Source organism: Dermacentor silvarum, chromosome 6, assembly GCF_013339745.2.
Source record: "Dermacentor silvarum isolate Dsil-2018 chromosome 6, BIME_Dsil_1.4, whole genome shotgun sequence".
Lineage (NCBI taxonomy): Eukaryota > Metazoa > Arthropoda > Arachnida > Ixodida > Ixodidae > Dermacentor > Dermacentor silvarum.
The window spans coordinates 135348994-135376469 of NC_051159.1; the positions used below are offsets into that span (position 1 = coordinate 135348994).

Consider the following 27476-nt stretch of genomic DNA (forward strand, 5'->3'; position numbering starts at 1 on the left):
AATGACACGTATTCACACAAAACTTATTACGCTAGCATCGCTCGTAATGGAAAACTTCTACCAATCATTAGATTATTATCCTGACTTATTAATATAGTAGGCAGCTGGCGAATGACAAATAGCACTTAAGAACGAAATATTTGTGAATTTGGTCCCTATTTTCAGCGACCGACTATTGCGTTCACCGCCTATCGTTGTGCATTGACTGCTAATTTTTTTCTACACACAAGTTCCACCAATAAAGAGTTAGATTCCGGACTCACAGTTTTGGCACCCTCTGGTTCTTCACAATCCCCTCGGCGTGTCATCTGGTGGAGGCGCTTCATTCATGTTGAGGACATCACCGTAAAGCCATGAGCCAAATCCCAAGTGTCAAGACAGTGTCAACGTCGCCTCGGATCATCGAGCTAGGCCCAGGCTACAAGGACTTGACAACACTTGAAAGCACTATAATAGGTAGCTGCTGCCTTTGAAGGCGTCCGACATGGTAGGCTACTGCTCGGTGCCGCAGTGCAGGACCTACGCAACAGAGCGTGGTGTCATCCTTCGCACGTGCCTGCTGGACAAGAAGCTGCGTGAAGCTTGGATCGCGAAAGTTAGAACCGGCAAGCAGCCATCGTCAAGTCTACAATTAGGTTGTGCAGCAAGCACTTCCGCGAGGAAGATTTCTGCTACAGCATCGGGGCTGCGATACGCACACTGAGACACTCGCCCGCGCGCGCTCCCCGGCTAATGTCATGAAGCTTTGGCCTATGAACGTGTTGATGCTAGATACTGGCAAGTTCACTGAAATGGAAAGGTAAGAAGCACATATAAAAAGGCATGGCATATGCTCAAGTTTGTGTTAGCACCAAGGAATGAATGTACTGGATTACCAAAAAAGAAGCAGCGGGAAATTGCTCGTTCAGTAGACCGATAAACATACAGTGCGACGCAACTGGAGAAATAATGGTACTGAAACTTCCAAGAATTTCGAACATCGACGGCACATCACAAGTCACCGTAGGCGTCGAAGTCCCAGTTATAACGAAATAATTTTTGAGCAGCTGTGATAGTGTACACGCAACAAAGGTTGCTTGTATAGTGTCAAATGCTCATATATACTCCGGCCTAAAGCTCCCGCCACGGTGCGAAAACGTGCTCGCAGCGAGCGAGAAACGCTGTGCGCGGACATGCACGCAGCCGGTGGCTACAAAACCGTGCGACCGCTGCATTGAAGCTTCATTCTGTTATGCTCCATTTGGTTAGACAGCCAGCCCACTATAAGAACATAGTTCACATAGTTTACGCTCAGCGTTTACCTGTACCATTCACGCAAGAAGCCGGTTCGGGGAACTCCATCGCGGTGACCGCGCGCAGGAGGCACTCACTGTACGTGTTCGGTAAAGAGATAGCGTCTGTAAACAATTGCGTGGTTTCTGTTTGCCCAGTATTAATACTTCGACAGTCAAAGCCGCCCTCGTGTCGAGAGTACTTACAGAATTGTCCAGGAGGGCTCCCGCGTGCTGTTTTTATTGAGAGCCGACGGCCATACCTATGAGGAGCGTGCCACATTATTCCCCATAATAGGCAAGCGAGGTGCTTCCGATAGATGGCGACTCCATAAGTCCTCGCCCCCAATATGTCTGAGGAGAAGAAAGTTCGTTTCCTGATGTGGGATGTGAAGCAAGAACTATTCGACGAACTGATGTGCCATCCACCCAAGACAGTATAGCAGAATATTTGTCATCGACGATTGAGAAGACGTTGCAAATGCGCGCTATACAATACCATCGACACTCTATGCTAGACTGCCCAGAAGTTCAAGCCCACTGCTCCAACGACATGCGCCGAGAGACTCTAAGACCAGTTGTGCGCTACGAACTACGAAATATTTTATCAGCGCCACATCCCGAGGGTCCTGTGATTTCTGACTTCATCCACTGAGAAATCCAGCAACCTCTAGGGGTTTCCGAACTGCAGCCTGATCCACGTGTTATTCAAATAAGAGGTTGGTGTGCCTTAGAGGTAGACATCATCCGACATTATTAATTCCGGTTTTATGTAAAAATTTATTTATTTGTCATGTGGAGAAACAGGTGTGTTTATTCACACGACTGTGGTTGTCAGCATACATAGTTTATGTAAGCCCGTTGGCTAGTATTTGCATTCGGACCATGTATAAGCTTCGCTTTATTAAAATATAGCCCTTATGGACGGACACAAAGTGCGTGTTGTGTTTTGTGAACATGTTTTTTTTTTTCATGTTTCCGTTTGCACTTTCCTGGTCAACCGCCACGCAGCGCAGCGCGTGATAAAGAAGGACGAAGTGGGCACGCTTGAGCTCGCCCTGCCGAACGTAATCGCATTTCGTTCGCCTCATTCTTACAAGCAAAGTTTCTCCAATTTCTGGCGCCTTGAGCTGAACTTTTTAAGAGGCAATGGATAGCTCTAGCGATTCTGACCACCGGGCAATCATCGCTTCCAGCGCCTCTCCTCGCAAGACCTACAACATTATCGGTGAGTAGAGAGATGTGGTCCTATATGCAGCCGCTTTGAGTCTCGTTTGAAAACAGATATATCCGATGCCTTAGCGACTTCTAACTTACAAGCTTTTAACTATGCAGAATGCATTGTTTCCATAATGTTAAAACGCTATAGGAATTACGTCTAGCCGTGTTTAAGTCAGCGTTGTGGGTTTTTCAAAACTGACAACTGAACTCTGCTCACTAGGTATATTGATTCCTGTTCGAATGATAAAACTTCCATTAGGCGACAAAGGAGAACCTGCTTCGCAGTACGAGGTTGTAGTGTTTAGACACCTATGCATACGTGCGAAACGTCCCTAATATTTAAAAAGTGAATAGGTTACAACACAACATAGTGTACATACATAGCGCAATTTCGTGCAGCCAACGACAAGCAGTGCAACAGTGGTGGTACATGAGGCAAGAGGAAGCTTTACTTCTTGAGCTACTATTTAAATGCATGGTAATGAAGAAATCCCTTTTCTCGGCGTCTACTTCACTGATGTTGGTGCGGTTTTATTTGTTGCATCTGAAAGTAAAGGCCATAATCTGCTGGCTCTACGGGTTGTCTTTTTTTTAAAGCCATCATTGTTTGATATAATTCTTGAAAATCTCCAAAATTACATTTTCCCCAAGAATAAAGTTTACAACTCAGTATCTGAGAGAAAAGAAAAACAAGGTAATACAATTCCGTAAGCTGTACTTGCTGAGACTTGCGAAGGAGAGGAAGTTGATATATTACATGCTAGTCACTCGTAGCATTTTAACAATTTCACTTAAGTTGCAAACATATGTCACATTTGTACACTTTAAATGGTCTATAACAGACGCAGTTATGCAGGACAGGCGGTATCTACTTTTGATGCAGAGTTACGCATTTTAAACCTGATGCCTCATTTTGTAAAAGTTTTACAGGCTTATTGTATTTCAAAAAATCAAGGCCGTAAATTAATATTTTGCTTCTTACAGTCAGTAGAATCAAGATTTATCTTCTGATTGCAACACATTTTGTTAAATTGTTGAACGGTTGTGTATTGAAAGCATTTCTGTGTTTGACGTGTTAATTCGCGTACGAAATAGCTTGGCTGCAGCTTGCAAGTGTGTTTTTATGCTGCCCTTGGTCTTCAAGTTTTGCTATATTATTGTAATCTCTTCTATTCTCTCGTATTTTGTTACAGCGCACATTTTGCATATGAGACATTTCTTTACTGTCTTGGTTTCTTTGGTTAAAGTAGAGGACTAGTCGCGTCACGACGGTCCGAGAACACGTGAAATCCTGAGCCTTGCTCTGACGTATAGTTATAGGCAAGGGCTACTATAACTATAAGCAATGCTCCTGCATTTCACACTGACCATTCCTATCTTGATGCGCGCATACTCTGCTAATACAAGAAAAAAATCTATATTTTGGATAATCAAACGCGATTTGAATTTACATTGCAGCAGCCACGACGGCCCTGGTTGTCTTCGGCTTTCTGGCGTACGCGCTCACTCAGATCGTGGTGAAGCTGAGCGCGAACAAGCACAGAAACCTGAACATATACTACGGGTCTGGGCTTGTGCATGGCGGCACGCTGCTCAGCGTCATGGACCGGGGCGTGGTGCAATACCTAAACCTGCGCTATGCTCAGGTAACGTGCATGTAAGCGCCGCTCACCAAGCGCTGGCTGCACACCTAAGATACATCTGGCGGCGAAATGAGCATCAGTGAAAGAAATCATGCGCAATGACACGTTGGTACGGAACGCGCATGAACTTACAGAGTATCGATTTCTATCTGTTGACCGCTTGTTACAACAAACCACTAAAGCAAAAATATCGCCCTATAATCGTTGGCTAAAAGAACACTTTTAGATTTTGGCATCGTCAAAATGCGGTCACTACGATCCGGAACCGAACACATCACCTCGTGCCCATTATCAGAATGCCATTGTCACTTGGACAAAGTGAAGAGTTATAAAAAAATTAATCTTAAGTGTAAGTTTAGACCTGCGGTATACTGCTGTATGTTTCTTTCATTTGTGTTCCTCTAATTTCACCAGTCTACAAAGGCACTGCGCTTGCATCATCTCTGATGCGCCACAAAAGTTAATTGCATCAATGCTTGTATAAATTCCGGTTTTATCTGGTCGCAAAAGGAGGCGAGCCTCATTGTAGCGAAAATTCAACACTGTTAGAGAACATCTATGAATAAAGCTTTACAACTTAAGGGCACTTTTAGAACAATGCAGCTATACCCTGAGTTACATTATACAGAACACCACACGATGCACATTATGAGGGAAGTACTCGTATGGAACATCAAAATGCTTTTGATAAAGCTTATATTGTGCATCACGTCAATGCTACCGAATAACGCTGTACCACGATTCCCAAGTAAAATTATCGCTGTGAAACGAAAGAAGCAGGTAATCATTTGTAAGAAATATTGTAAGAAGGAAAAAAAAACTAAACAAAGAGATATTTACAGTAGCACCAGGCATTTGTTTATTGCATTAAATTGTATCGACGTAATGCGCTCCAAGGAACGTTAGCGGAAAGAAAAGCTTGCCCGATTTATTTTGCGAATGACTGCACCTTTAATTGTTTCAGTATTGTAGCTTGGCAGGTCTGTTGGTGCATGTTAAGTGTTGCTGGATGCAGCAACTAAAAAAAAATTAGGAAGGTCAGCTAGGCAGCACGAGAACAGTTTACTGATGAACTTTCGCACGTGTGGCTTCTTCTGTCGTTTAGCGTATTTTTGTATTCATAGCTGTTGTGCTCTCTTTCATGGGCCAAAATCACGCTGTTGTAGGACGACGATGGTCGCAGTCACAGTGAGGCGGCAAGGCTGGTGCACACTGGCTGCAAATTGTATTGTGCACACTTATTGTAACAAATTGTTGCGCAGGTGTACTGATCACACAAGTATCATACTGGTTAAGTAGCGTCATTTTAATAGTAATCATATGGTCGCTGCCATAATCATCACGCAGTAATCACAGGTTTCCTCACAGTATCTAAAGAAACAGAAGGGTACGACAACGTACAGCAGTTGACCCTCTGCAGGAACGTGTACAGCTGGACCAGTTTGCAGATATTCATGACATCGAAGCGCATACACATGGACACCTAGATAGAACAACTGCTTGTCATGTTTCGCATTCCATATCTGTCTGTTTGCGCTTCCATGCCATTAGTTGTAGCCCAAAGGGCAAACATTACATATGTCATGACCGGCAGCTTACAGCTTTCTTCAAAAAGTCTACTATCATTGAGTTTTACCGGTACTCGATAAAGAAGCTTGGGAGGAAGTTAAAGACCGCAAAACGGGCGAGGGATCGAAAAATGATAGGTATAACGCTAAGGGACAGTAAGACAGCGGTGTGGATCGGAGAGCAAACGGGAATGGGGTAGCCAATACCGTAGTTGACATTGAGAGCAAGAAGTGGAGCTGGGCAGGTCATGTAATGCGTAGGGTAGACAACCGGTGGACAATTAGAGATGCACAATGGGTACCAAGAGAAAGCAAGCGTAGTCGAGGAAGGTAGATGATTCGGTGGTCTTATGAAATTAGGAAATTTGCAGGCACAAACTGGGGCAGCCGGCGCAAGACGGCTGTAATTGGACAACGCTGGGAGATGCCATCGTCATGCAGTAGACATAATGATAGCGATGATTGTAATAATCACGATAACGAGTGAACGCTCTGACTGTACTGCGCAGTCACACAAGAGAGCTGTTTACTCTTTGCTGCATCCCACTTAGTTCGCAGTGGTATTTCTCATTGTAGGTACGGGAGCGCTTCGGCCTAGCCGAGCCGTACGAGGCCAAGCTGTCCGGCGAGGCAATGCAGGACCATCCGCAGCCATGCGCCCGCGGTGCGTACAGCGCGTTCCCGTCACACCCGTTTCCTTTGTCGGAGCAGTTCGAGGACTGCCTCTTCCTCAACGTTTGGACTCCGCTCAAGGGAAAAGGTGACGAGGACATCTCGCCCAAGCCCGTCGTGGTCGTCCTGGTGGGCGGCAACTTCATGTCCGGCGGAAGCGGCGACTACGATTTGTTCGACGGATCGGTCATGGCCTCCCTCTGGAACCAGGTGGAGGCCTCGGTTCTTTTATGCAAATGAGCAGCATTATTTGGTGCTTTATTCCCGCGTGTCAGAACTGCTCGGTCGTCTCTCGCGCCTAGCACAAGGCCATTTCGCTTATTATAGAACGACCTCGCTCTCTTTATTCGGGAAGGAGGAGGAGGAGGAAAAAAAGAAGGAAAGGCAGGGAAGTTAACCAGAAGCACGTCCGGTTTGCTACCCTACACGGGGGAAGGGGATTAAAGGGATGAAAAGAAAGGAGAGAGAGGGAAGAAAGTACTCGCAGTATAAACACGTGCGGTTGTCCAACACTTCACAATCGGTCACTGAGGCCAGTGGACTTCATGAACTGTAATGCCACGTACACACTAGCGGAAAAACGTGCGCGGCGCGCCGCCGGCGGCAAGACGCGCGCCGCGAAAGCAGCCTCGAAACGGGTTTTTGTTGCCGCGGCAGGGATCGCTCCTGGACCGATTTTTTGCGGTTTGCCGCGTGCCGCGGATGAAGGAGACCAATGAGAGCGGCCCGCTTCCGTGACGTGCGCGCGGGAAACTGGTGCCATGCGGACCCGCCCGACCGCTTGTTTCTCGTTTCGCACTATCATCTGCACGCGTGAGCTCCCGGATAGTTCGAGAAGGGGAGAGGAGCCTAGTCTGTCACGTGATTGCCGCAGCGGCGCGCCGCCGGTTGGTGTGGCCGCCCTGCCGCTGCTGCGTTTTGCCGCCGGCGGCGCGCCGCGCGCGTTTTGCCGCTAGTGTGTACGTGCCATAACAATGCCCGCGTTGCTTTGTAAGCCTGCGACGCGTGGGGCCACGGTCCAAGAATCTTTGTCTCTGAAAACGGTCTGCTGTCTAATCAGTCTAACACACTCCGGAGAAGGTCACGTTCGGTCTCATAAAGATGACAAAAACACAACACGTGTTCCACCGTCTCCTCACAGTTGCACGAGTCACAGATTGGTGTGTCGGACATGCCCAGGAGAAATGAGTACGCTTTCGTAAAAGCCACTCCTAACCAGAGGCGGTAAAGTAAAGTTGCATCACGGCGGGGGAAGTTCGATGGAATTTGTAGCCTCAGTGTAGGATCCAGCCGTTGGAGATGACAGTTCGTAAAAATCGGGCTGCTCCATGACGTTTCTGTCTCGGTTTGAGCGAGTAAACGAAGACCCCTCACAGCGTCTGTCCTTGATAAGGGTATAGGAACAGTCAGGGTTTCCTTATGGGCTTTATTCGGGAAGCGTGATAAAGAAACCTAAGGCTCAACGCCACAAGGTCCCTACTATTGTTATTGTGCACGTGTGCTTGCTAAATGTTTCGCAGATCTCTAAAAAATATTTTTCGAATTATAGAGATGTCGAATATGAGAGAATCATATAACGTGTACCAGCCTGTAAATTAGTGTCATATATATGTATAATAAAAAAGGCGTTGGAGTGCATACGGCAGGCATTACCAAATCATGACTGGGAGCTTACCACTGTCGTTGAAAACAAAAGTGTACAATCATTGCATTCTACCGGTGCTAACATATGGGACAGAAACTTGGAGATTAACAAAGAAGCACGAGAATAAGTTAAGGACCACGGAAAGAGCGATGGAAGGAGAAATGTTAGGCCTAACATTCAGAGACTGGAAGAGAATGGTGTGGATCAGAGCTAAAAAAGGGAGCCGATATTTTAGTTGACATTAGGAGAAAAAAATGGAGCTGGGCAGGCCATGTAATGCGTAGGCTAGATAACCGTTGCACCATTAGAGTTACAGAATTACAGTTACAGAATTACAGTTACAGAATGTAATGCGTAGGCTAGATAACCGTTGCACCATTAGAGTTACAGAATTGGTGCCAAGTGAAGAGAAACGCAGTTGAGGACGGCAGAAAACAAGGTGCGGGATGAAACTAGAAAATTTCCAGGTGCAGTGAGGTAGCGCAAGACCGGGTTCATTGGAGATCACAAGGAGAGGCCACCGTCGTGTAGTGGACATTAAAATAGGCTGATAACGATTATATATGATATACATAATCATATCATAAGAAGCCAACAAACAATGACACCAAGGACAACATAGGAGAAGTTACTTCTACTTACTATTTGAATTAAAGAAATGATAAATAAATGTAAATGTAAATGGATGAAAAATTAACTGTCCGCGGGTGGGGAACGATCCCACGTCTTCGCATTACACGTAAGATGCTCTTACCATTGAGCTACCGCCGAGCCGTTTTTACCATCCACTTTCTGGGGTATTTATGTTTTAAAACTTGAAGTAACCATGGGAGTGTTAGCCAGCGCCACCACTCATATATATTACATACACATAGATGTGTGTGTATGTGTGCCTGTTTGCCACATGCTTGCAGACATTGTTTATCAAAACGTTTATTTAAGACACTTCATTAAGCGTATCAAATAGGACCTGTTATATTAGACATGGCGCATCTACCACGTCACAGTCGTAATCAGTATAAAAGTTATACTGTAACACTGATGAAAACGTGTTGCGCTACTGACACACACGCTTGCACAGCCTGATGTATTCTTTAAAAAAGAATGTTTAAAAGGTTCTCGATCTGGCAGCATACATCGTTGTTGGTGCCAACAAAACAGTTGCGGTGTGCATTTCGCATACGTATTTAATGAATGTCTCCGACACTGAAATCTGAGGTTTTGAATATGTATAAAAGTCGCATGTAGATATTGGAAGGACAGCGAAAATTCGGTGGGAGTACCCTCAGGATGCCAAGCGTTACAATGCCCCACAATTTCTTTTTCCAGAAATTTGTTCTGCAGGCATTACTTGACAAAATCTAGTCACTTATTTTTAATTGGCTTACACCAGTTATTACAGTCCAGTAAGAATAGGCTTTTCCCTCAACTTTATTTAATTTTACTTCGGATCAGTATAGAGGGAATGAGACTCGGAGAGTGTGGTCCACCTATCTGTCATAACAATCGACATTATAGGCAAACCACCCCATACGAAACTTGCCACGATGTATGTTTCAACTGCGGAAAGCATGATTTAGTAGTTTACATAAACGTATCCGCAAAAAGACATCCGCAGCAGCATGACCATTAATGTTACCCTTCTCTGGCACCAGCATGACATGAACTGTTTGGTTATAAGAACGTGAATAAGGCAACAGGACTAGAGGCATAGATAAATTAGACAAATTTGATAAATTATCTTAATGGCACTTTAGTTAGCCCGTATCGAGGCATCAAGCATGAGTTGAATTACAGTATCCTATTAGAGCTGAGAAAAGAATAGATTGCCGTTATTTATCACGTTATTGCACTTTAAAAAAACATTTTCTTTCGTAAATGCAGGTGATTGTTATTCCGAACTATCGCGTCGGAATGCTCGGTTTCTACACGATGCCTGGCGATAATTCCACTCGAGGCGCTGGCATCGCCGACCAGGTCCTGGTGCTCGAGTGGGTGCGCACGCACATCTCCTCGTACGGCGGCGACCCAAAAAAGGTCACTCTGCTCGGCCACGAGGCTGGTGCGACCGCCGTGGGCCTGCACCTCTTGTCTCCGACTAGCTCCGCGCTCTTTCACCGGGCAATATTGCTGAGCGGCTCACCGTACCGTCCTATGCCCAAGCACGCCGACATCATAATACGCGACATTTCTCACGAGCTGCTATGCAGCGATGAAATTGAGGCACCCGGCTCCGACGAGCACATCACCACGTGTCTCAAGATGAAGTCGGTACAAAGCTTGCTCGAGCACCAACGATCGGCCACGCTTGGCGGGGCTGTCGCAGCGTTCAACCCTTCGTTCGGCGGGACCCTAGTTGACCTGTACCGGAGATCCTCGCCGGTACAATCCGGCGAAGCGGACGGCGCTCTCTCCGAGAGCGGGAAGGACATTCTCGTCGGCACGACAGACAACGAAGGCAGCGCCTACGCGAGCGCCCTGCTCAGCTTCTTCGGTGTCGAGCAGGAGACGGACATCGACAGAGGGACAGCGTCACACATCTTGGAGGCCTACCTGAGGCACCACAACATCGGAATCGACGAGCGAATTCTGGAGACGTTCCTGCAGCGCAACGACTCAAGCAGCACTGTCGGTGCCCTCTCTCGCGCCATTGGCGACTTTTCTGTGCACTGCCCGGTGAAGCGATTCATAGAGAGCTACACGCGACGCGGAGAGCGGCGGTTTGGCGGCCCCAACGTTTACGCGTACTATTTCCGGCACGTACCGAACTTCCGCTGGTGGCCGCACTGGATGGGCTCGCCCCAAATGCTCGACTGGCTCTACCTGTCGGGCAATCTGCAGGGTCTGCGTTCGGAGAAGATAAACATCGGGGACACGGAAATTCTCCTCTCCAAGAATCTCGCCAGCCTATTGTCCTGCTTCGCATTGACAGGGTAAGGTTATGTATAACCTAAAGGTTATGGCCCACTATTCAGTAACTCAGAACACTTGTGTCCGCATATAATTATCCGCTGGAAATATTGTTCTTTTCCCTCCTCCACCCCCCGAAAGTAATACTTTGCATCTATCACCAGGTGGCCACATGAATTTAGGTTAGGAAGTCAATAGACCTCGTAAAACAAGCCCCCAAAAAGAAGCAATGTGAGTGTTAAAACTATAACGAGCAGTTCACTTGAAGTAAAGAATCCGCCTTGACTTCCAGCTTCTGTTGACATTAAATGGACCCTAAAAAGAAACACTAAATCAGTTTATACTTGATAAAGTATTCTTTCAGGACTCTAGTTTTTTTTTCAATTTCTCGGTAAGAGGTTGATTAGCTCGAAGAGAAACTGAAAACCAAACCCCCCCACCCTTATTTTTTTTTTTTTTGGCGGCTACACACAGCAGCGGCGTTCCAGTGTGTGGTCAAGGTTTTCAATTACATTCTCGTGTTTGGCTCATGGCGGCTTAGTTAATCTTCTCGAAGCTTGCGAAGTTCATTCTTTGGTTCTATTAGACACAATGTAGCCTCGCCTTCACATACAGAAATAAAAACTAGAGACGAGCCCGTGGTGTTACAGTTCATGACGTCACAGCAAGCTGGTGCGAAAACTTCAAAGCGGCGTCACCACCATTCACTCAATCTTGCTTGTTTTCTAGCTTACTAAGCCTTTTAACGTGGCCTGTCTGGTATTTGTAATAATATAGAAGGGTACTTTGCTAATGCAGCTCAAATTACGTTTCTCTTTAGTGTCCCTTTAAAGAAAGTTTGCTCAACGTTGAATTACTCGATCCGGTTGACAGCTGTATATGTTTTAAACAACCAGGTAAAACTGCCATAAACATAGCCGCAATCGTTTATTACAACGCTATTTTTCTTAAATTTACGCCGCTAAAACCTATTAGATTTTCTCTTGTGCTTCTCGGTATAGCTACGTAAATAAGTGAACGTACAGTATCGAACACGTAAAAGTTTCACCACGCTAAAATATGTAACAAAGGCGAAGATACGAGTATGTCATAAAAATATTTCACAACATTACAACGTTAAATTCCACAAGGACGAAACACCTCAGCAAATGAGTCACTTTGCAAGCGACAAAAAAGAAAAAAGAACATGACAAGGATATGAGCCATACTGGTCACTCTAGTCTTCCGTACAATTGCAGATTATTTTACGGAACTGGTTCTGAATGAGATATTGGGGAACAAAGAACATGAACGACACTTCTGGAGGATGATCCACAGATGCCATGAATGGATTCTACGGAACACACTGCAAAAGCTCTCCCGCAACCTTCCATTAGCAGAGCCAAACGGAAACCACCTCATGGTCCGTCATGGCAGTGGCAAGCCTGCCTGCTTCAGGCAAAACGGGTCTACAGCAACAAAGTGAACTACAACAAAGTCTACAACACGTGTTGTAGACTTTCGCTATCGTTCATCTCACCTCGGGAGCAAAGTTCGCGCGTTATCTGGGCAGCCTTCGTGAAGATTGGCTCCCTATATTGAGAATTGAAGGCCTAACAAGCCTAGCCTATGGTACCGCACAGTACACCTGTGCGTTACCATAGGCTCGCATTGATGTGGCTTCTATCTCGGACTGATGTGGCTTGAGGCAGGGCACGCCAGCATATGCTCTCCTTCGTTTCCTAGCAGCTCGTGCCTTGAAACGGCCGAAATTCTCACTGATGTACACAAACGCACGAACGCATCAATTTTAACAGATAAAATGGCATGGAGTAAATGAGGACATACATACACATCTTCCTCAATCTAGACACCTTCAATAAAAAAAGCACATTACAAGTACCACTACTTGTCTTCATGTCCTCGGTTATGTACTGCAGCTGCAGCTGTGTAAATACGTGCCAACTGGTCAAAGCCTAAGCACTGTTATGTAAAATGCTTAAAGACACTGATACTGAAGACTATAGGCATGCTCACATTTCCACCCGTGACACCAACGCCAATCCCTTTCCTTGCGGACAAATTCAAGCACGGATGGTTCGAAGAGACGATACGGCAAAAACGTTAAAGCAGCTGAGGTTTACGGAATAAATGAAATTTGGAAGTCAGAGGTGTTAGACTTGAGAGTCTAACAGCTCGGGCTTTCGAGCGTGGGGCTTATAGAGGCAACTGAAAAAAGAAAGAAAGGCTTTATTATTGTGCGTACGTGGTGTTTGGCTGCCAAACAAGTGCTGTGCAATGAAACTTTGCTTGTCTAATCCACCTCCTCCTCCGCTCCTCTTTTTGCCGTACGTGTTCAGTTCATCGGGGCCAGGTAATGGCCCATTCACCCGATGTTCTGAATTTATTAGAAAAATGTGAAGATTGCGTTCTATGAAGCGAGAAATTTCGAAATGAAAAAAAGTTACGAGGAATATCCAACGAACACGTTGGAATCTATCTCAAGTGAATCTTAAGTGGTTAATTACAAGCTTTACAACTAACGGCAATGCGTAAGATTTTGTTTACGTTTATTCTATTCAACGTGTAACTTCACTTAAAGGTTCATCTTAACCACCACGAAGGTAACAACTTGATTTTGATGCGATCTTTATGTTTACGCGCTGTATCATTCGCAAGCTATGCCGAAATGCACGCTCCAAATCAGGTCGGTGCACGGTGTGAGACGTTTACATTGCTCTCGTCCTTGTGATGTCACTGCGTGTGTATACGCAGTGACATCACAAGGACGAGAACAATGTATGATGCCTGTTGAGGGAAGAATGATGATGACAGGTGCATGGACAGAAAAGTACAACACAGTATCAAGCATCATTTGGTGAATCTGTACCTCTTCCGTCACAGTGAGACTTAAACATTCTAAAGGATTGGCAAAGAAAGAGCACAGTTCCTGTAGCCCATACGGAGTGGATAAACGAAAAGAAACAGAACAAAGAAAATAAACGACTCCATAAAACTATTATAATATTTCACCATCTCGTTAAAAGATCATTGGTGTTTTATATATACGTTTAGATTTTACGCAGGAAGTTACTTTTTGGGTACGCAGAGCAGAGGCGCGCGTACTTGATCAGCATGCAAACGTTTATGTAGGACTTTTAGTAACCCCGTATTCTAGAACGTCTCTCCACTCAACACTCCACCTCGACTTGGTGGCAGCGCCCACCCTCGACAGAAGTGTCAATGCGCTTCATTGACGCTCGACGTCAATTCTTGAGAAGCGTAACGTCTTCTTCGGTCGATTGATGGTGATGTGTTGAACTCGGTGGGCTGGAGGAAGAAGGTCGAGTCGAGGATGGTGTGAGAATACGGCGGCTAGTGGGACATGCCCTTACTGGAGGATTGGCAAAACTGGCACAAACCCAGTGGCACATACAGAGTGACTAAATAAAGAAAATACGGAAAATAATAGAATCAAGTAAAAGTAATTCACCATTCTATTAACAGACTGGTGTTCTGTAGATATGTCTGTGAGCCGACATTATGTGTTTAAGCTTTTTGAAGGAAGTTATTTTTTTTAATCATCACACCGGGGCGTGTACTTGGTTAACATAAAATATTTATATAGGTCACTTCGTGTCTAGTTTCATACAGCTTCAGTATATATATATATATATATATATATATATATATATATATCCGCCTAGATAGCGACCAACCCTACAGGCAGCGGGAAAACCGGGAAAGTAGGCAAAAAGAAAGAAAAGGCTCACTTTAATGAACTGGCAAAGGTGCCCGACTTTGCATAATCACAATCCAATTTTCAGCGAAGCTGGTAATGCGAATATAACCCCCTCAACTTTCTCGCACAACGAACAATTTCGAGCAAACACTTTCAATCTCCTGCAAAGACCCTAAAGCTTTTCAATTTCGCCAACCGCGCACGACGCGATGCAGCGCCTGACGAAACTTGAGAGCAGACTGTCTTGTAATTAAAGCTCTAGCGTATTCGAACACACGCACACACACACACACACACACACACACACACACACACACACACACACACACACACACACACACACACACACACACACACACACACACACACACACACACACACACACACACACAACACACACACACAAACACACACAAACACACACACACACACACATCAGTTTTTTGCGGTAGAAGGTTTATTATCTAAAGGGACTATATGAAGGCCTAGCCTCCATTTTCGGAATTTCACGTTGAAAAGTTCAGCGTTGTAACGCGAGCGCTTGGAATAAAAAAAAGTATTTTCTGTTTTTTTTATTGTTGTGGAGAAGCACAGGTTCTTGAAACTTGCTAAGCTCATTTATGGATCCTTTTGAGTAAAATTTGGCACATTTTTACCAATACTCGAATAACTTGGTCCGAAACGCAGCCGTCCAAACTCCAGGACGTCAAAGCGAAGTGGCGCATAAACGTCATGGTGGTATCGACACATGCCCTTAATTTTGCGTTTGTTCTGGCTTAGGAAAGCTTCTCTCAAGATAAGAGCGGCTATTTTGGTATTGTGGAAGCGTACCTTACTAATACAGCTGAAACTATTTTTCTCTTATTGTCCCCTTACCACACGTTTTTGTTCAAAAGTGCTTTGAATGAAACACGTTGGAAATTACAGGTCGATACGTACGCAATTTCTTGCTCTGACAATTTTTAAATTATATTGCTAGTCGAAAAGGCGGCATTAACGACTTTCGTAACTTTCTGTTGATTCGTCGCTGACTTAAGTAATTTTCCGTGAATGCAATTTTGCCAGCAGGTTCGTTGTACGAATACACACATTATTTGAAAGTTTAACATGGCATTTGGAATGCCTCTTCTGTCGCAAGCGTTTTGTTCTTAGTTTTTCACTTGGCGCTACGCAAATGAGTGCACGTTTTGTGATTTCCCGTTTACTCTCTCTAGTCTTCTCATATTTCGAAATTTCGACATAACTGATCCTCTGCGAAACTCATCTGGCACCTTTAAATATCTGGCGTCACTATTACGGAAAAGCTGAGATAACTTCCGGCAACGTAATAATTTATTCGCATGTTCGTTTGATTCTTTGGATTAGAGGCAGACAGTTTCAAATATTGCTCTGACGGCGTTTAGGTAGGTTTTTGAACTTTTCTACTCGCGATAACAGCTACGTAGTAAGGCAGTAACTGTGCTCAAGTTTACGAGCAAATGTTTAATACCTAGCGACTGTTGCACATCAGCCTTACAATACGTGTGTGTGTGTGTGTGTGTGTGTGTGTGTGTGTGTGTGTGTGTGTGTGTGTGTTTCATTGAGGTGTGCGTGTGTGTGTGCGTGTGTGTGTGTGTGTTTCATTGAGGAATTCGTCCAGACAAGCAAAACTGCTTAAGTACCGTAGATGTGCTTCGAAATAGTATGGAGTAATCCACTTAAGATGAGTGTGCCTCGCAGTAATACTGAGTTATGTCGTCAAAACTGGTGTGCCTCGCAGTAATCCGGAGAAATGTTCCCGTTCGCCGCCTACACACTGGAATAAGGCGACCAACAGTAACCTCTGCACCCTGGTTGTGGAAAATGCCACAACACTGGTGATGCGGGACGGTTTGCCGTTCGGCGACGCCTGCCAAGAGTGGGACTCTGTTCACGAGGATTACTCCGTTGGTGCCATGATGACTCGGGATTCCGCTGAACGCGTCCTGAATACCACCTGGATACAGCAGCAGCAAATCCAGGTAGACGCAGCATCAAGGTTGTTTATACTAATGGCATATTCGAGTGGTCGTTTCAGAGCGCTCTGGAAGTGCTACAAAACTGGTGAAAAACAACTTTAAAGTTGTATTGCGACAGTAAGCGGGTATGCAAGTGATGATCCTGCTTCGTTATCATCGGAGGAACCTGTTTATTCAAACGGTAACGCTTAGTAACTGTTTTACATGACTTTTGTAGCGCTACCAGAGCGCCCTAACACGACCACCCGAATATGCCATAAGGTGACATTCCCGCCGGAGTAGACAAAGGTCAGGCGAATGATTGTGACATGGCAACTACCGAGCGACTCACAGCGCCTGATTTTATCACCGGCAAGCCTGTCATGCTCGTCGCCACACCGAAATATCTCGTGACATTTGCCGCATAGAGAATGCTTGCCGCTCAAGACTGCTCGCACCGCCATCGCGACATCAAATATCAGTTGCCGTATACCGAAGTGCTGCTTCTGCGCCGATGATTGGCTCAGCAGCTTTGCGACTCAACTCGGGGAGTTGAAAAATTGAGTAGCGAGGAACTGACCTGAAACTGCCGCTTTCCGTCCGAAGTAACCGTTTGCGCCCAACTTGATTGCGCGACCTCTGTGACTCACCGTTGCGAATGCCGCATAAATTGGACAGTTTATCCCAGGCTAGTGGGAGTTGTCACATAGAGCGGTTATGTTTTCTTTTGTGCACGTAATTGATGGAGCTCTGCCAACATAAGCAGATTCTGAAAGCGCAAACACGTCAAAGCATCAGGTGTATTGGTGTCGACTTGAGGCTACGGCAGCCGCATTTCGATGGGAGCGAAATGCAAAAACCCTCGTGTACTTAGATTTAGGTGCACGTTAAAGAACCACAGGTGCTACAAATTTCCGGAGTCCCCCACTACGGCGTGCCTCATAATCAGATCGTGGTTTTGGCACGTAAAACCCCATAACGTTGGTATCGACTTTAGCTCTATTTGAACAATAGCCCTTGACAACGTTGTGAGTCTTGTTCGGGGGTTATAGAGCGATAAGAAACAAAAAAGAAGAACGTTACTGTTGTTAGGCAGGTTAAAATGTATTTTGTAATTACAGACAGCAATTCAGACTTTGTGAAAATAGGTGCACCATGTGGGAGGGACGTGTCCTGTCACGAATAAGTAAAGTTTTTCCGCTTTTCAATCGTTAAGGCATCATCTGGGCCCGTATTTAAAGACTTCAAATCGAGCGTCCTCAGTTTATTATTGTAATAGCAATTATAAGTGTAATAGCAATTATAATTATAATTATAATCGCACTCGAGGTGTGTTCGCGACGTCGGCGTCGTCGTGCTGTCCCACTATTCACGGTGAATGCGCGCGCAGCTTGTGCGCGGAGTATTAGATGGCCACAGTGACGCTGAGTGCGTTTGGCTGGAAAAATGACGAAGTGAAGTCAGCGCTTCGCACAATCGTCTCGGTGGTGGACCCAGATCAGCGTTCGGCGTTCTTCCGCCATCATCGTTGTGCGCGCGCATACTATAAGCACACTAGAACGGCCGCTACATTAAAAAAAAAAAAAAAAAAAAAGGTGCGGCCTGCTGCGTCGCGTCACCGTCAATGGGCCAGCGCATCTCGGCTGAGTTAACAGTTGCGGCCGCTGTTTTTTCGTGGGCATTCTCTGGTGATTTTTTGTGTGATCGTGTGTGTGAGAAGCTTGCCTCATGTTTCCTGTGCTTGAGTACGGTTCTTTGGTGTGCGCGTGGGTGGCAGACGGTTTTTTCTAGCGGTGTGATGGCGCGAAGCCCTTGTGTGCCACTGCGCAACTCGAACCCGAGAAGAGACGCTACTGAGAAGTACCACGAATTCCCCTGCGATCTACAGCGTCGGGAAGCGTGGCTGCAGAATATTTCTTGCCAAGGGCCGTCAGGGCACGGCCGCTGCCGTGGTCAGGGAAAGGAAGCAAGTGGGAGCCAAGCGACATGTCGCTGATATGTTCATTACATTTTACTGAGAATGACTATCAAGAGAACACGAAGATTAGGCTATTGCTTCCGACTGCGGTCCCGACTGTTTCGCGGTTATCCGCAGTACGATGCAAAAAAAGAATATAAGAAACATGGGCAAGATGTAAGATGAGCTGCGTGTAAAAAACCAAAAAACAAAAACGGAGGCAGAAGGAAGAAACATACACAGAACCAGTGCTTGTCGTTTCTGCGTATCTTATTTTGCCACCGTCTCTTTACGCGCTACTGATTTCAAGTCATGCATCTTCACTAACCTGCCTTACCTGCCGTACTTGTCAGATTGCAGAGAACAGAGAGATAGAGGAAAAGTTATATTTCAGGAGAAAAGGCGTCAGGGCCCTTTGTCCACCCTCCTCAGTGCCTGCATCACTCACTGATTCGTCTTGAAGAAACACGTAAATCCACTCCCGATTATTCGCAATAGAGAACTTTTTTTTTTCATTTCAGGTGAGTCGAGCGCGCAGTATTCATGGAGAGCATTGAGGCCCACTTTACAAAGATTGCCACTCTTAGGGCAGACTTTCCACATATGTAGGGTAATCGGCACTTCTAATAACGACTTCAATATTCAACCTCTAATGTGCAACTATAAAACTCGGTTATTTACGGCCTGATTAGAGTCACTGTCGCGCGTACCAACGCGACTGTGGAAGCGCTTCTCTGTGAACGGCTGTACCCGAGTAGTGGCGCCAGAGCGGGCGCGAAGATAACTAGGCCCGAGACACCGTTTCGGCGCCAAGTAGCAGGCGGCACCTTTTTTTTTTATGTAGCGGCCGTGACACTAGTGTTCCTGCTGAGGTGCTGTGTCAATGCACTGATCTGAGCTTAACGGAGCGTGAATGCAAAGCTAGGGTTATCTAATACGTTTCACTAGGTGCTGACTTGATGCGTGTCATGCGAGCATGGAGGAAGAAAAAAATATATGAGGAAGCATTACGTCACGCAGCCAGCCTTGGCAAGCGATCGCTTCCTGTAGCCAGCGGTGGTGGCCCAACACGTGACCTCTTGCGTCGATATCATGGAGAATTGAGATTTGCCGAGACGTTTGGTTACCGGTAGTTTTTATTCAGTGCGCGCTCGGCCGGCAGTTGCTCACATAGAGGAAGAAAAAAGATCTTTTACAGCGTAAGCTGTTATGGGCTCATTATAATAGCCGTTTCGGTTCGCTTTGTTGTCTGCCGCCACCGCCGCGTAACCGCTATCACCCGAAATGCGAAAAAAAGTACCCGTACTCTGCCGGGATCGAACCCAGGCCCGCTGCGTGGGAGTCGGATACTTTACCACTCAGCCACGCAAGTGCTTGCAATCAGCGTCAGAAAAAGGCCCTATAAACGCACCCTAAGCAGGCGCGCAGGCGCAGACGACCCGAGCTTCCGCCATTATGGTGGCGCCATCTAGTTAAGGCGAGCCACGCGCACAGGCGCAAACAACGAGATGCCATTCAGACGAGGCACGCAGTGAACGCGATCCCGATGTGAGCTGTGCGCCACGTATTCTCGGTTCCTCTTCCGTACACGTTATGGCGTCTCCTCGCAAGGTACGAACCACTGCTGAAGAAGGGAATCGTAGAGCTACCTGCGCGCCTACAACCAAGCATCATCGGGCTCAGCACACTGCTGTGCAGAGAGCATTACAAACCACAGCTCGCCGTCGACGCAGGGCGGACACTTGAGATCGCCCTCGTCAAAACGAGGCGAAGAGACTTTGCCGCGAAGACCCTGTTGTGCGTGGAGCGGAAATTGCTACTCTTAAGCCGCTCCACCAGCTTACGTTGTAACTGTGCTGAGTGTGCCGCGCAGGCCTGTGACTTTTTTCTTTGGTTTTGTTTTGTTTATTAGAAGAGTTTCGAATGGGTATCGAAAAAAGAAAAGTCATCCGGGAGTACTAAAACCTACTGCACGCTCTGACGCTCTGATCTGTTGGGCCACCACAATCCGCTTCAATCGCGTTGCGGTATGCTCTCTTCTTTTTCCTTCCTCCATGCATGCGAGTGTGACAGCGAGGCCGAGCCGAGTGAGTTCCCGTGCGGCCGTTGTTTGAGGTCACGTGATCCGTTGTTTTGGAGGCGCAGCACCGTGAAATGATGAGGAGTGGGTATACGGTATGTTCGCTTTTGGACAAGCCTGTACGCTCTCGACTGCCGGCATTATTCGCCAAGAAAACGTTGTGACCGTAAGAGCCCGCGATCAGCCAGTGAGCTCTGTTCATGTGCGTCTTCACAGAGGTGACACCAAGCGCGTTGCTTGCAATTTATACTGACCATAAGGCTACGCCAGCTTACTTCTAACATTTTAATACATTGCCGTCATGGTCAATGGTTCGCCCTGTGGGTGACACAGCGAAGTTCATACTGCGTAAGCGGTTCAATAAGGGAGCGGTTCAATTTTCCAAGTGTTTGCCCTAAGCGCCGAAATAATTACGTAATTTGGTTAGGTCATATATTTTCAGTCATTTGACTGGCCTTTGCCTTGGTTATTGCATGAGTTAAACAAATATTGCAGAATTAGTTTGGTCTGTATTTAATATATTGCTTTCCTTCTGCTACCAACAACGTGGAGCGCCAGCACATCATTTCCACTCTCTAGCTTAACGTATTTTGAAGTTATCGAAGGGCGCCGTCGCCATCTTGGGTATTATTTTTCATCGTAGTTTACTTGGAAAGTATTTTAAAGCTGCAAGCTATGAACTTCAGTCGAAATTTCAACTCAACTGACGGGTTTCCTTAGGGTCCCCTCTACAACTCTTAGTGGTGGAGGCAAATAACAATTTACAATAACGTGTTGCAGTAACCTACTGCTTGTGCTCGCTGTTTTGTTTTACACTCGCTTACTTAACTTGTGTGGTCTTTTTCACAGTCAGAAGGCAGAGAAGGGGCGAATAATTCGATCCGTCGAGGAGGTCCACCGCCGCTGGCAATCACGCGGCTTTCCGTCGGCGGACGCCGAGTCCCTACGTGGGCGAAGTACCTCGCCGGATTTATCAGGGAAAACAATTTGGAGCACTTCAACTGGAGCAATATTGACAAGGGTGCCAGGGACAGCACTTCTCATGAAGGCGATGTGTAGGGATCTTGCTACATAAAAAATAAGTTTAATTTAGAATGATGTGATTGACAAGAGACTATTTTTCTTGTTTCTTGAGTCGATGGCGAGCAATATGCGTGTGATTTTCACTGTATTATTGATGATTAAAGTTTTGTGAATGCCTGAGTTGTGTGGTGTTGGAAAAAAATTAGGTCTCCAAAAGAGATTTGAGAGAAGTGACCATCGTTATTGACGAGATTTTCTGTCCTAAACCTGCACCGGGACAGTGAAAGGCACAATCGTTGTAAAAGCTTCCCTACAGTTCAATAACTTGCCCCGAAATACCTGTAAGCGATTTATCGGACCGAGGCTCAACTGCAAGCCCTTCTTCGTGTACAGCAGTAGAGCACCGCCTCCATTTTTCTACTTCTTCTGCAAGCACAGTGTTGGCACTCAACCACCATAAACAAGTTCACGAACTTGTTTGCGTTTGCTCACTGCCTTTAGCAGCTCCGGCAATTACACAGCTGGTGAATGCACCGAGCGTGTTTCGCTACCGTCAGCGCGCAGTTGACGGTAGCGCAAGGTATTCAGGAGAGAGAGAAAATGAGGAAAGGAAGCACAGGGCTGTTAATTACACTTTGTCCAAATGTAACGAAAATAGTGTACTTGGTGTTTACGAACGGTACCCTTACATTCAAGCTTCTCGAGCCGAAAATAAATGCTCGAGCTTTTTTTTTTTTACCCGTTTTGGTGGCTTAGTGGCTGAGGCATTGCGCTGCTGTGCACGAGGTCGCTGGATAGAACCCCGGCCGCGGCGGCCGCATTTTGATGGGGGCGAAATGCAAAAATGCCCCTGTAGCGTGCACTTGGTGCACGTTGAAGAACTCCACGCAGGCATAAGTAATCCTGAGTCCCCCAACTACGGCGCGCTTCCTAATTAGATCGTGGTTTTGGCGCGTAATTAAGACCCCAAACTTAATTTGAATTATTTAGTGCCCGATTTTTAACGCGTGGTCAGTATGAATTTGAACAGTGCGTGATGACGGTTGACATGCAATGCATCATAAAACCCCTTTTTGTTTTATAATTAATTAAAAGCTGATTTGGTTCAGCAGACTTTTTCCTCCGGTAAGTTTTCATTCCCATGCAACTTTGTCACCTCTGTGAAAGCAGCATCTTGGAAGGCAACGGCCTGAAAGACTGCCCAATATAGTAATGTTCAGTATCGTCCCGGGCATCAAAATTCCAGTTTTGATTTGAGGCTAAGCTAGTATATGTCAATAGCCACTTGCGTTGCAGCCTTTAGGTTATAGTTTGTAATCGGTTGAATGATGGTCTCTAATGTTCTAAAGCAACATCTGCACGGAGTAAGAGATCACGGCGAGATGGCTGAATTTTGACTACTCAAAGTTCTTTAACCTTTACTTTAACCTAGACAAAATGGCGCTTTCCGAATCTACCCACACGCGAACGGCGCCACTGTAGCAGACAACCGAACCCTTTTGGAAGGGCTCGGCAGGGCAATAAACACATATCCACCACGGTAGAGAGTGATGGTCTTTTCAAGAGTTCATTAATGTAAAACGTCTTGGTCGCGACTGGCCTCGTGGCTGCCTACGAAGCACCGAGCTTTGAACGTGGATCTATTTATGCTGCTAAGCAAATCGAGTGCACTGATGACGGGTGCAAATGAGAGAAAAGGGGAGAAATTGTTTAATGCTGCGCAGATTGGCATATAGCAATAGGCCTGCCACGCTGCTCCAGGTTATAGTCCAAATGACGAATAAAAAAAAGGGGGGGGGGGATAAGCAAGTATGTAGGCTAAATTCACGAACATACACGCTGCTTTTGCTTCTTTTACACCGATGAGTGCTGCGGGCACTTATCACGCCATTTGAGTAGTGATGTACAATGTGAGGTGACCTCGCGGTGGTACATAGTTCATCTACTGCGGTGTATAATATTTACAAACATGGAAACAAACAAAAGGAATTAGCATAGTCCTGTATTCCTTTGGCTTTGAACTCGTTTCGACACCAGCAGTCATTCAGGGCAGACGCCTCCCATATGTGACGCGTGCACCTCCGTCCGCTTCAGTATTTGCCATTCTATGGCCTCCGAAATATGTGCATCCAGGTTACGAGTCTCAGAATCTGGCGTGAGGAACAAAACTCCACACGCACAACAAAAAGCGCGATAACATAGCATGTGTTTCTTTTCACGCGAAACACTTTCATTTAAAAGAAGCTGTCATATCTAGGCCCCGGCCATTTATGCAGATAAGCAACGTGGCTATGAGTTCATTAGCAGGGAGAAGTTTCAGCGATATTGTTGCTGATTACCTAAAATGTGCTACTAACCTTTTTAAATTTCACTTTGGGGCACATGTTGTAGCAATCACGAGATCGAAGCTGACGAGTAGTGAATTCATGTCTGCCTAGCAGAAATGCTAAGACAAGCGTTACTTTTGTGATACACGTGTGTTAGCGCAACGTCCTGAAGCCTAAGTGAAAAAAATATATATATATATATAGATGATTCTTGAATGGTAGCATATCCGATTACTTCTTTCTATATTAGGTTCTTGCGTTGGTTTCTGTGATGGTTTTTGCGCAACTGTGGGAGCACTACCGGAGTTCATTCATTTGTTTTCTCTAGCAATAGAAATTCAGTTGTTAGTCCTATAATTGTTAGTCTTACGCTTCTGTACTACTAGCCGTTATTTATTTGTTGGAGAACACTATTCCTTTAATAATGCGAAAGCATCAAATGGTCCACTGAGCAAAAATGCCAGCGTCTGTAGCAGTGAAATGGCACTTAAATTCCCATTGGCTGCGACGTCACGTCACGGGCGTGCCCTGACGGAGCAGAGCGGCCGAAAGGGAACAGCTGCTGGCGCGCTGGCGTGCCAGTTGTTGCGTGGGGGCAGAGGGCATCACCGCTGACGCCATGTCAGGCCTCGCTATCGCTCTAGAAAGCCTGTGTTATCCACGCGTTTCTTGACCGCGGAAGCTCTCAGCCTGCGTTGTAACTTCGCCTCAGAAATCGCCATAAAGAAACTATTGTATATATAAAAAAACAGAATAAATTGAAAAGGAAGAACGTTGGTGGTATAGTGCGTTTTGAATCTACGACCCCACGCTCAGAATCCGAGTGTCTTATTCACTTGGCTAAACCAGCACCTCCTAGCTGGCAGGTCTGCGCCGTCTGGTTTATAATATCATGTTACTTGGACCGAAATTTCCACTGCCAAGCCCGGCGTGTCGAAAGCAGTCACGTCGAAGTCACCGCGGCTCATTCGGCAGCGCCCCCATCATATTCTATGGCAGTCGGGCAGGATTGCATGACGTCATGGATCGAAGTGCACTGGCCTTGTGCTGTCTAGGAGAAACTGGCCAAGCAGTCCCAACGCGCAAGCTTGCCCGTGAGGGGTTCACATCTCGAAGGACGGTCAGCGGCGTGGAATTTGACATTTAATGTTTTCGCTTTCACAACTCATCAAGAGTTCTTAGGTGTCCTTTAATTAATTATTTTTTCATTTAATTATTTATTTGTTTAGTTATTTATTTTTCATAATTTGAGGGCCATATGACATCAAATAGGATAGCGCTTACAAAGCAATAGGAAAAAAAAGTACAGTGAGTTCTCGTAACGCGAAACTGCCTCTTGATAATACAATGTTAGCCAATGGATCACGAAAAGGTTTTTTGGATACGACACTTGGGGGAAGGTAGTTCCATTCGTTGGACTCTCGAGCACGAAATACTGTAAGAAAGACGTCGTGCAAGACGAATCAATCCCTGCCTTATTATGGTTATCGACGCGGTTTGAAATGCACTGCGGCCGCCGATGAGGTCGTCGTGAAGTCTGGTATGAAGACAAATGTTATGTAACAGCGAAAGACGTTTACTTTGCGACGGTTGAATAGTGGAATAAAGGCTGTAGGTTAGCCTTCATAGAAGTTACACTCGCGGTACGATTATAGTTTTTTTTTAGTACCCACAGAAGGGGACAGATTTTCTAGCACACTAAATAGAACTTACTCAATAAGGCTGCTTTTGAACGCTGTATATAGTTACTGGGGGAGAGAGGTAGTTATTTAGGGAATATACTAGTGATGACAATCATTTATTGTATACGCACCCTCGTTTACTGACCTAATTAAAGGCATTCCCGAATAGAACAATATACAAACATAAAACAAAGAAAATAATGGACATAAAATCGAAATGCTGAACTGCCTACGTAAATACTCTTATAGGGCGCATGTTATGGGGCACGTCAGTCAATGTCATTTGGCTGAATGTGCTTTAAAAATTGCACCCACAATGGATTGTTGAAGTATTGCAGAAAGTACATTTGTTTTTACAATACGTTTGTGTTACAACGCAAAAGGAACAGTGTTCTTGCGGTAGTTGGAATATGTTCTATGCTTGAACATTAAGACTCGCTATTTGTTCATAGACTGTTCATAGTGGCCATATTTACGTACTCTCGTTTGATATACGGTACCAAGAATAATCATTGAACTTTCTTGCAACTTCCATGTTGCTCCGTGTTCGGATGAACTCATTTCCACGTACGTACGTGTCACATCTCGTTGAGACGGCAATTTTTTCTGCGCGTCCTGCCGTAGGCAGCAAAATGTCAAGCGTAGATGCTGCTGTTCTTTACTGAAATAGGCATTGACAACGCGACTTGTTTTCAGCGCAGGAAAGCTTTCAGGTAGTGAACATACGTCGATGAAATATGTTCTGTAAGCCATTGTTTCAAAAGAGAAGCACGCGACACAATTCAGACAGTAGGGTGAAATAAGAGCAGAGAAGTAGCAATACTTCAGAGATGTCAGTAAAGACGTCACCAGCACCAACACTTCAAAAGGAAGAGAGCGAGGTATGCATAAAGAAACGCATGATTGTCGTAATTTTGAGCGGATATAGCATAGGAAGAGCAATGTGCACCTAGCTCAATCCTCGTATTTCATTTCTTTTATTCAACTCTGACTTTGCGTCGTTTGCATGCGCGAAAGAAGATTGCAAAGAAAAGCGCTTGAGATTTTGTGCGCTGGGAAAACTGTGTCATTACGCTGTGATATTTTTGAATTCATAAATGTTGCGTACAGCAGTGAACTACGCACCGGCGCTGGGCTTTAACTCAAACGTGCAACAGACGGGATATACTCATTTGAGAATATGCTGCTGCAGGCTTTGTATTATTTCCCACTCGCTGGTAAATCTTTCACATCTTCCTTATCTTTCACATCTTTCATGCGTTTGATGCAGAAATTGCGGCGCTTTCAATGACTGCTAGAGATAGGTACCCTTGCAACTTCGTTGGCACGCCACTGCCGTGAAGATATAGAACTGATAAGGGAAAGGCAGGGAGTTTAACGAGGCTGAGACCGGTTGGCTACCGTGTTCTGACAAAGAGGAAACGGAGATGGAAAATTAAACGTTGGAAAAGTGCGCATCAGACAGTGAAGTTCAGTGGAGACCATGCTTCTACAGCTACGTTATACGTTAAGCTACGTTACTGCGCAGTTTATCGAACGAGTAGTTTGTGCCAAGCAAAGCCTGATACACAATACAAGTTAGCATACGAACTTTTAATGAACGTGCACATTACACGCCATGAAGTTAACACTAGGCTATTGCTAAGCTTACCAATCGTTATTAAGTTTTTGTTGTAAATTTTTCAAGGTGCTTAATGTCCCCATCGTTTGAGTTCTTTGCAGCCATTCCTATAAAAAGTGACTAACTGCGCACAGTAATTTGTACGTTGGGTTCAGATGC

The 27476-nt window shown here is 45.6% G+C and overlaps 1 protein-coding gene across 1 annotated transcript; it reads left to right on the forward strand.

Annotated features, from left to right (window-relative positions):
• The first annotated feature begins 2420 nt into the window (after positions 1 to 2420).
• Positions 2421 to 21723, forward strand: LOC119456915 (acetylcholinesterase). The gene is made up of 6 exons (XM_037718731.2): positions 2421 to 2499; positions 3951 to 4138; positions 6280 to 6585; positions 9905 to 10953; positions 16411 to 16651; positions 21514 to 21723. Exons 1-6 carry the CDS (start codon positions 2421 to 2423, stop codon positions 21721 to 21723), a joined length of 2073 nt encoding a protein of 690 aa, XP_037574659.2.
• The last annotated feature ends 5753 nt before the right edge of the window (positions 21724 to 27476 follow it).

Coding starts and splice junctions, on each gene's coding strand:
- LOC119456915 (XM_037718731.2), top strand. CDS start 2,421: ATGGATAGCTCTAGCGATTCTGACCACCGGGCAATCATCGCTTCCAGC. Junction 4,139..6,279: donor TAAACCTGCGCTATGCTCAG/GTAACGTGCATG, acceptor TTCTCATTGTAG/GTACGGGAGCGCTTCGGCCT. Junction 6,586..9,904: donor TGGCCTCCCTCTGGAACCAG/GTGGAGGCCTCG, acceptor TCGTAAATGCAG/GTGATTGTTATTCCGAACTA.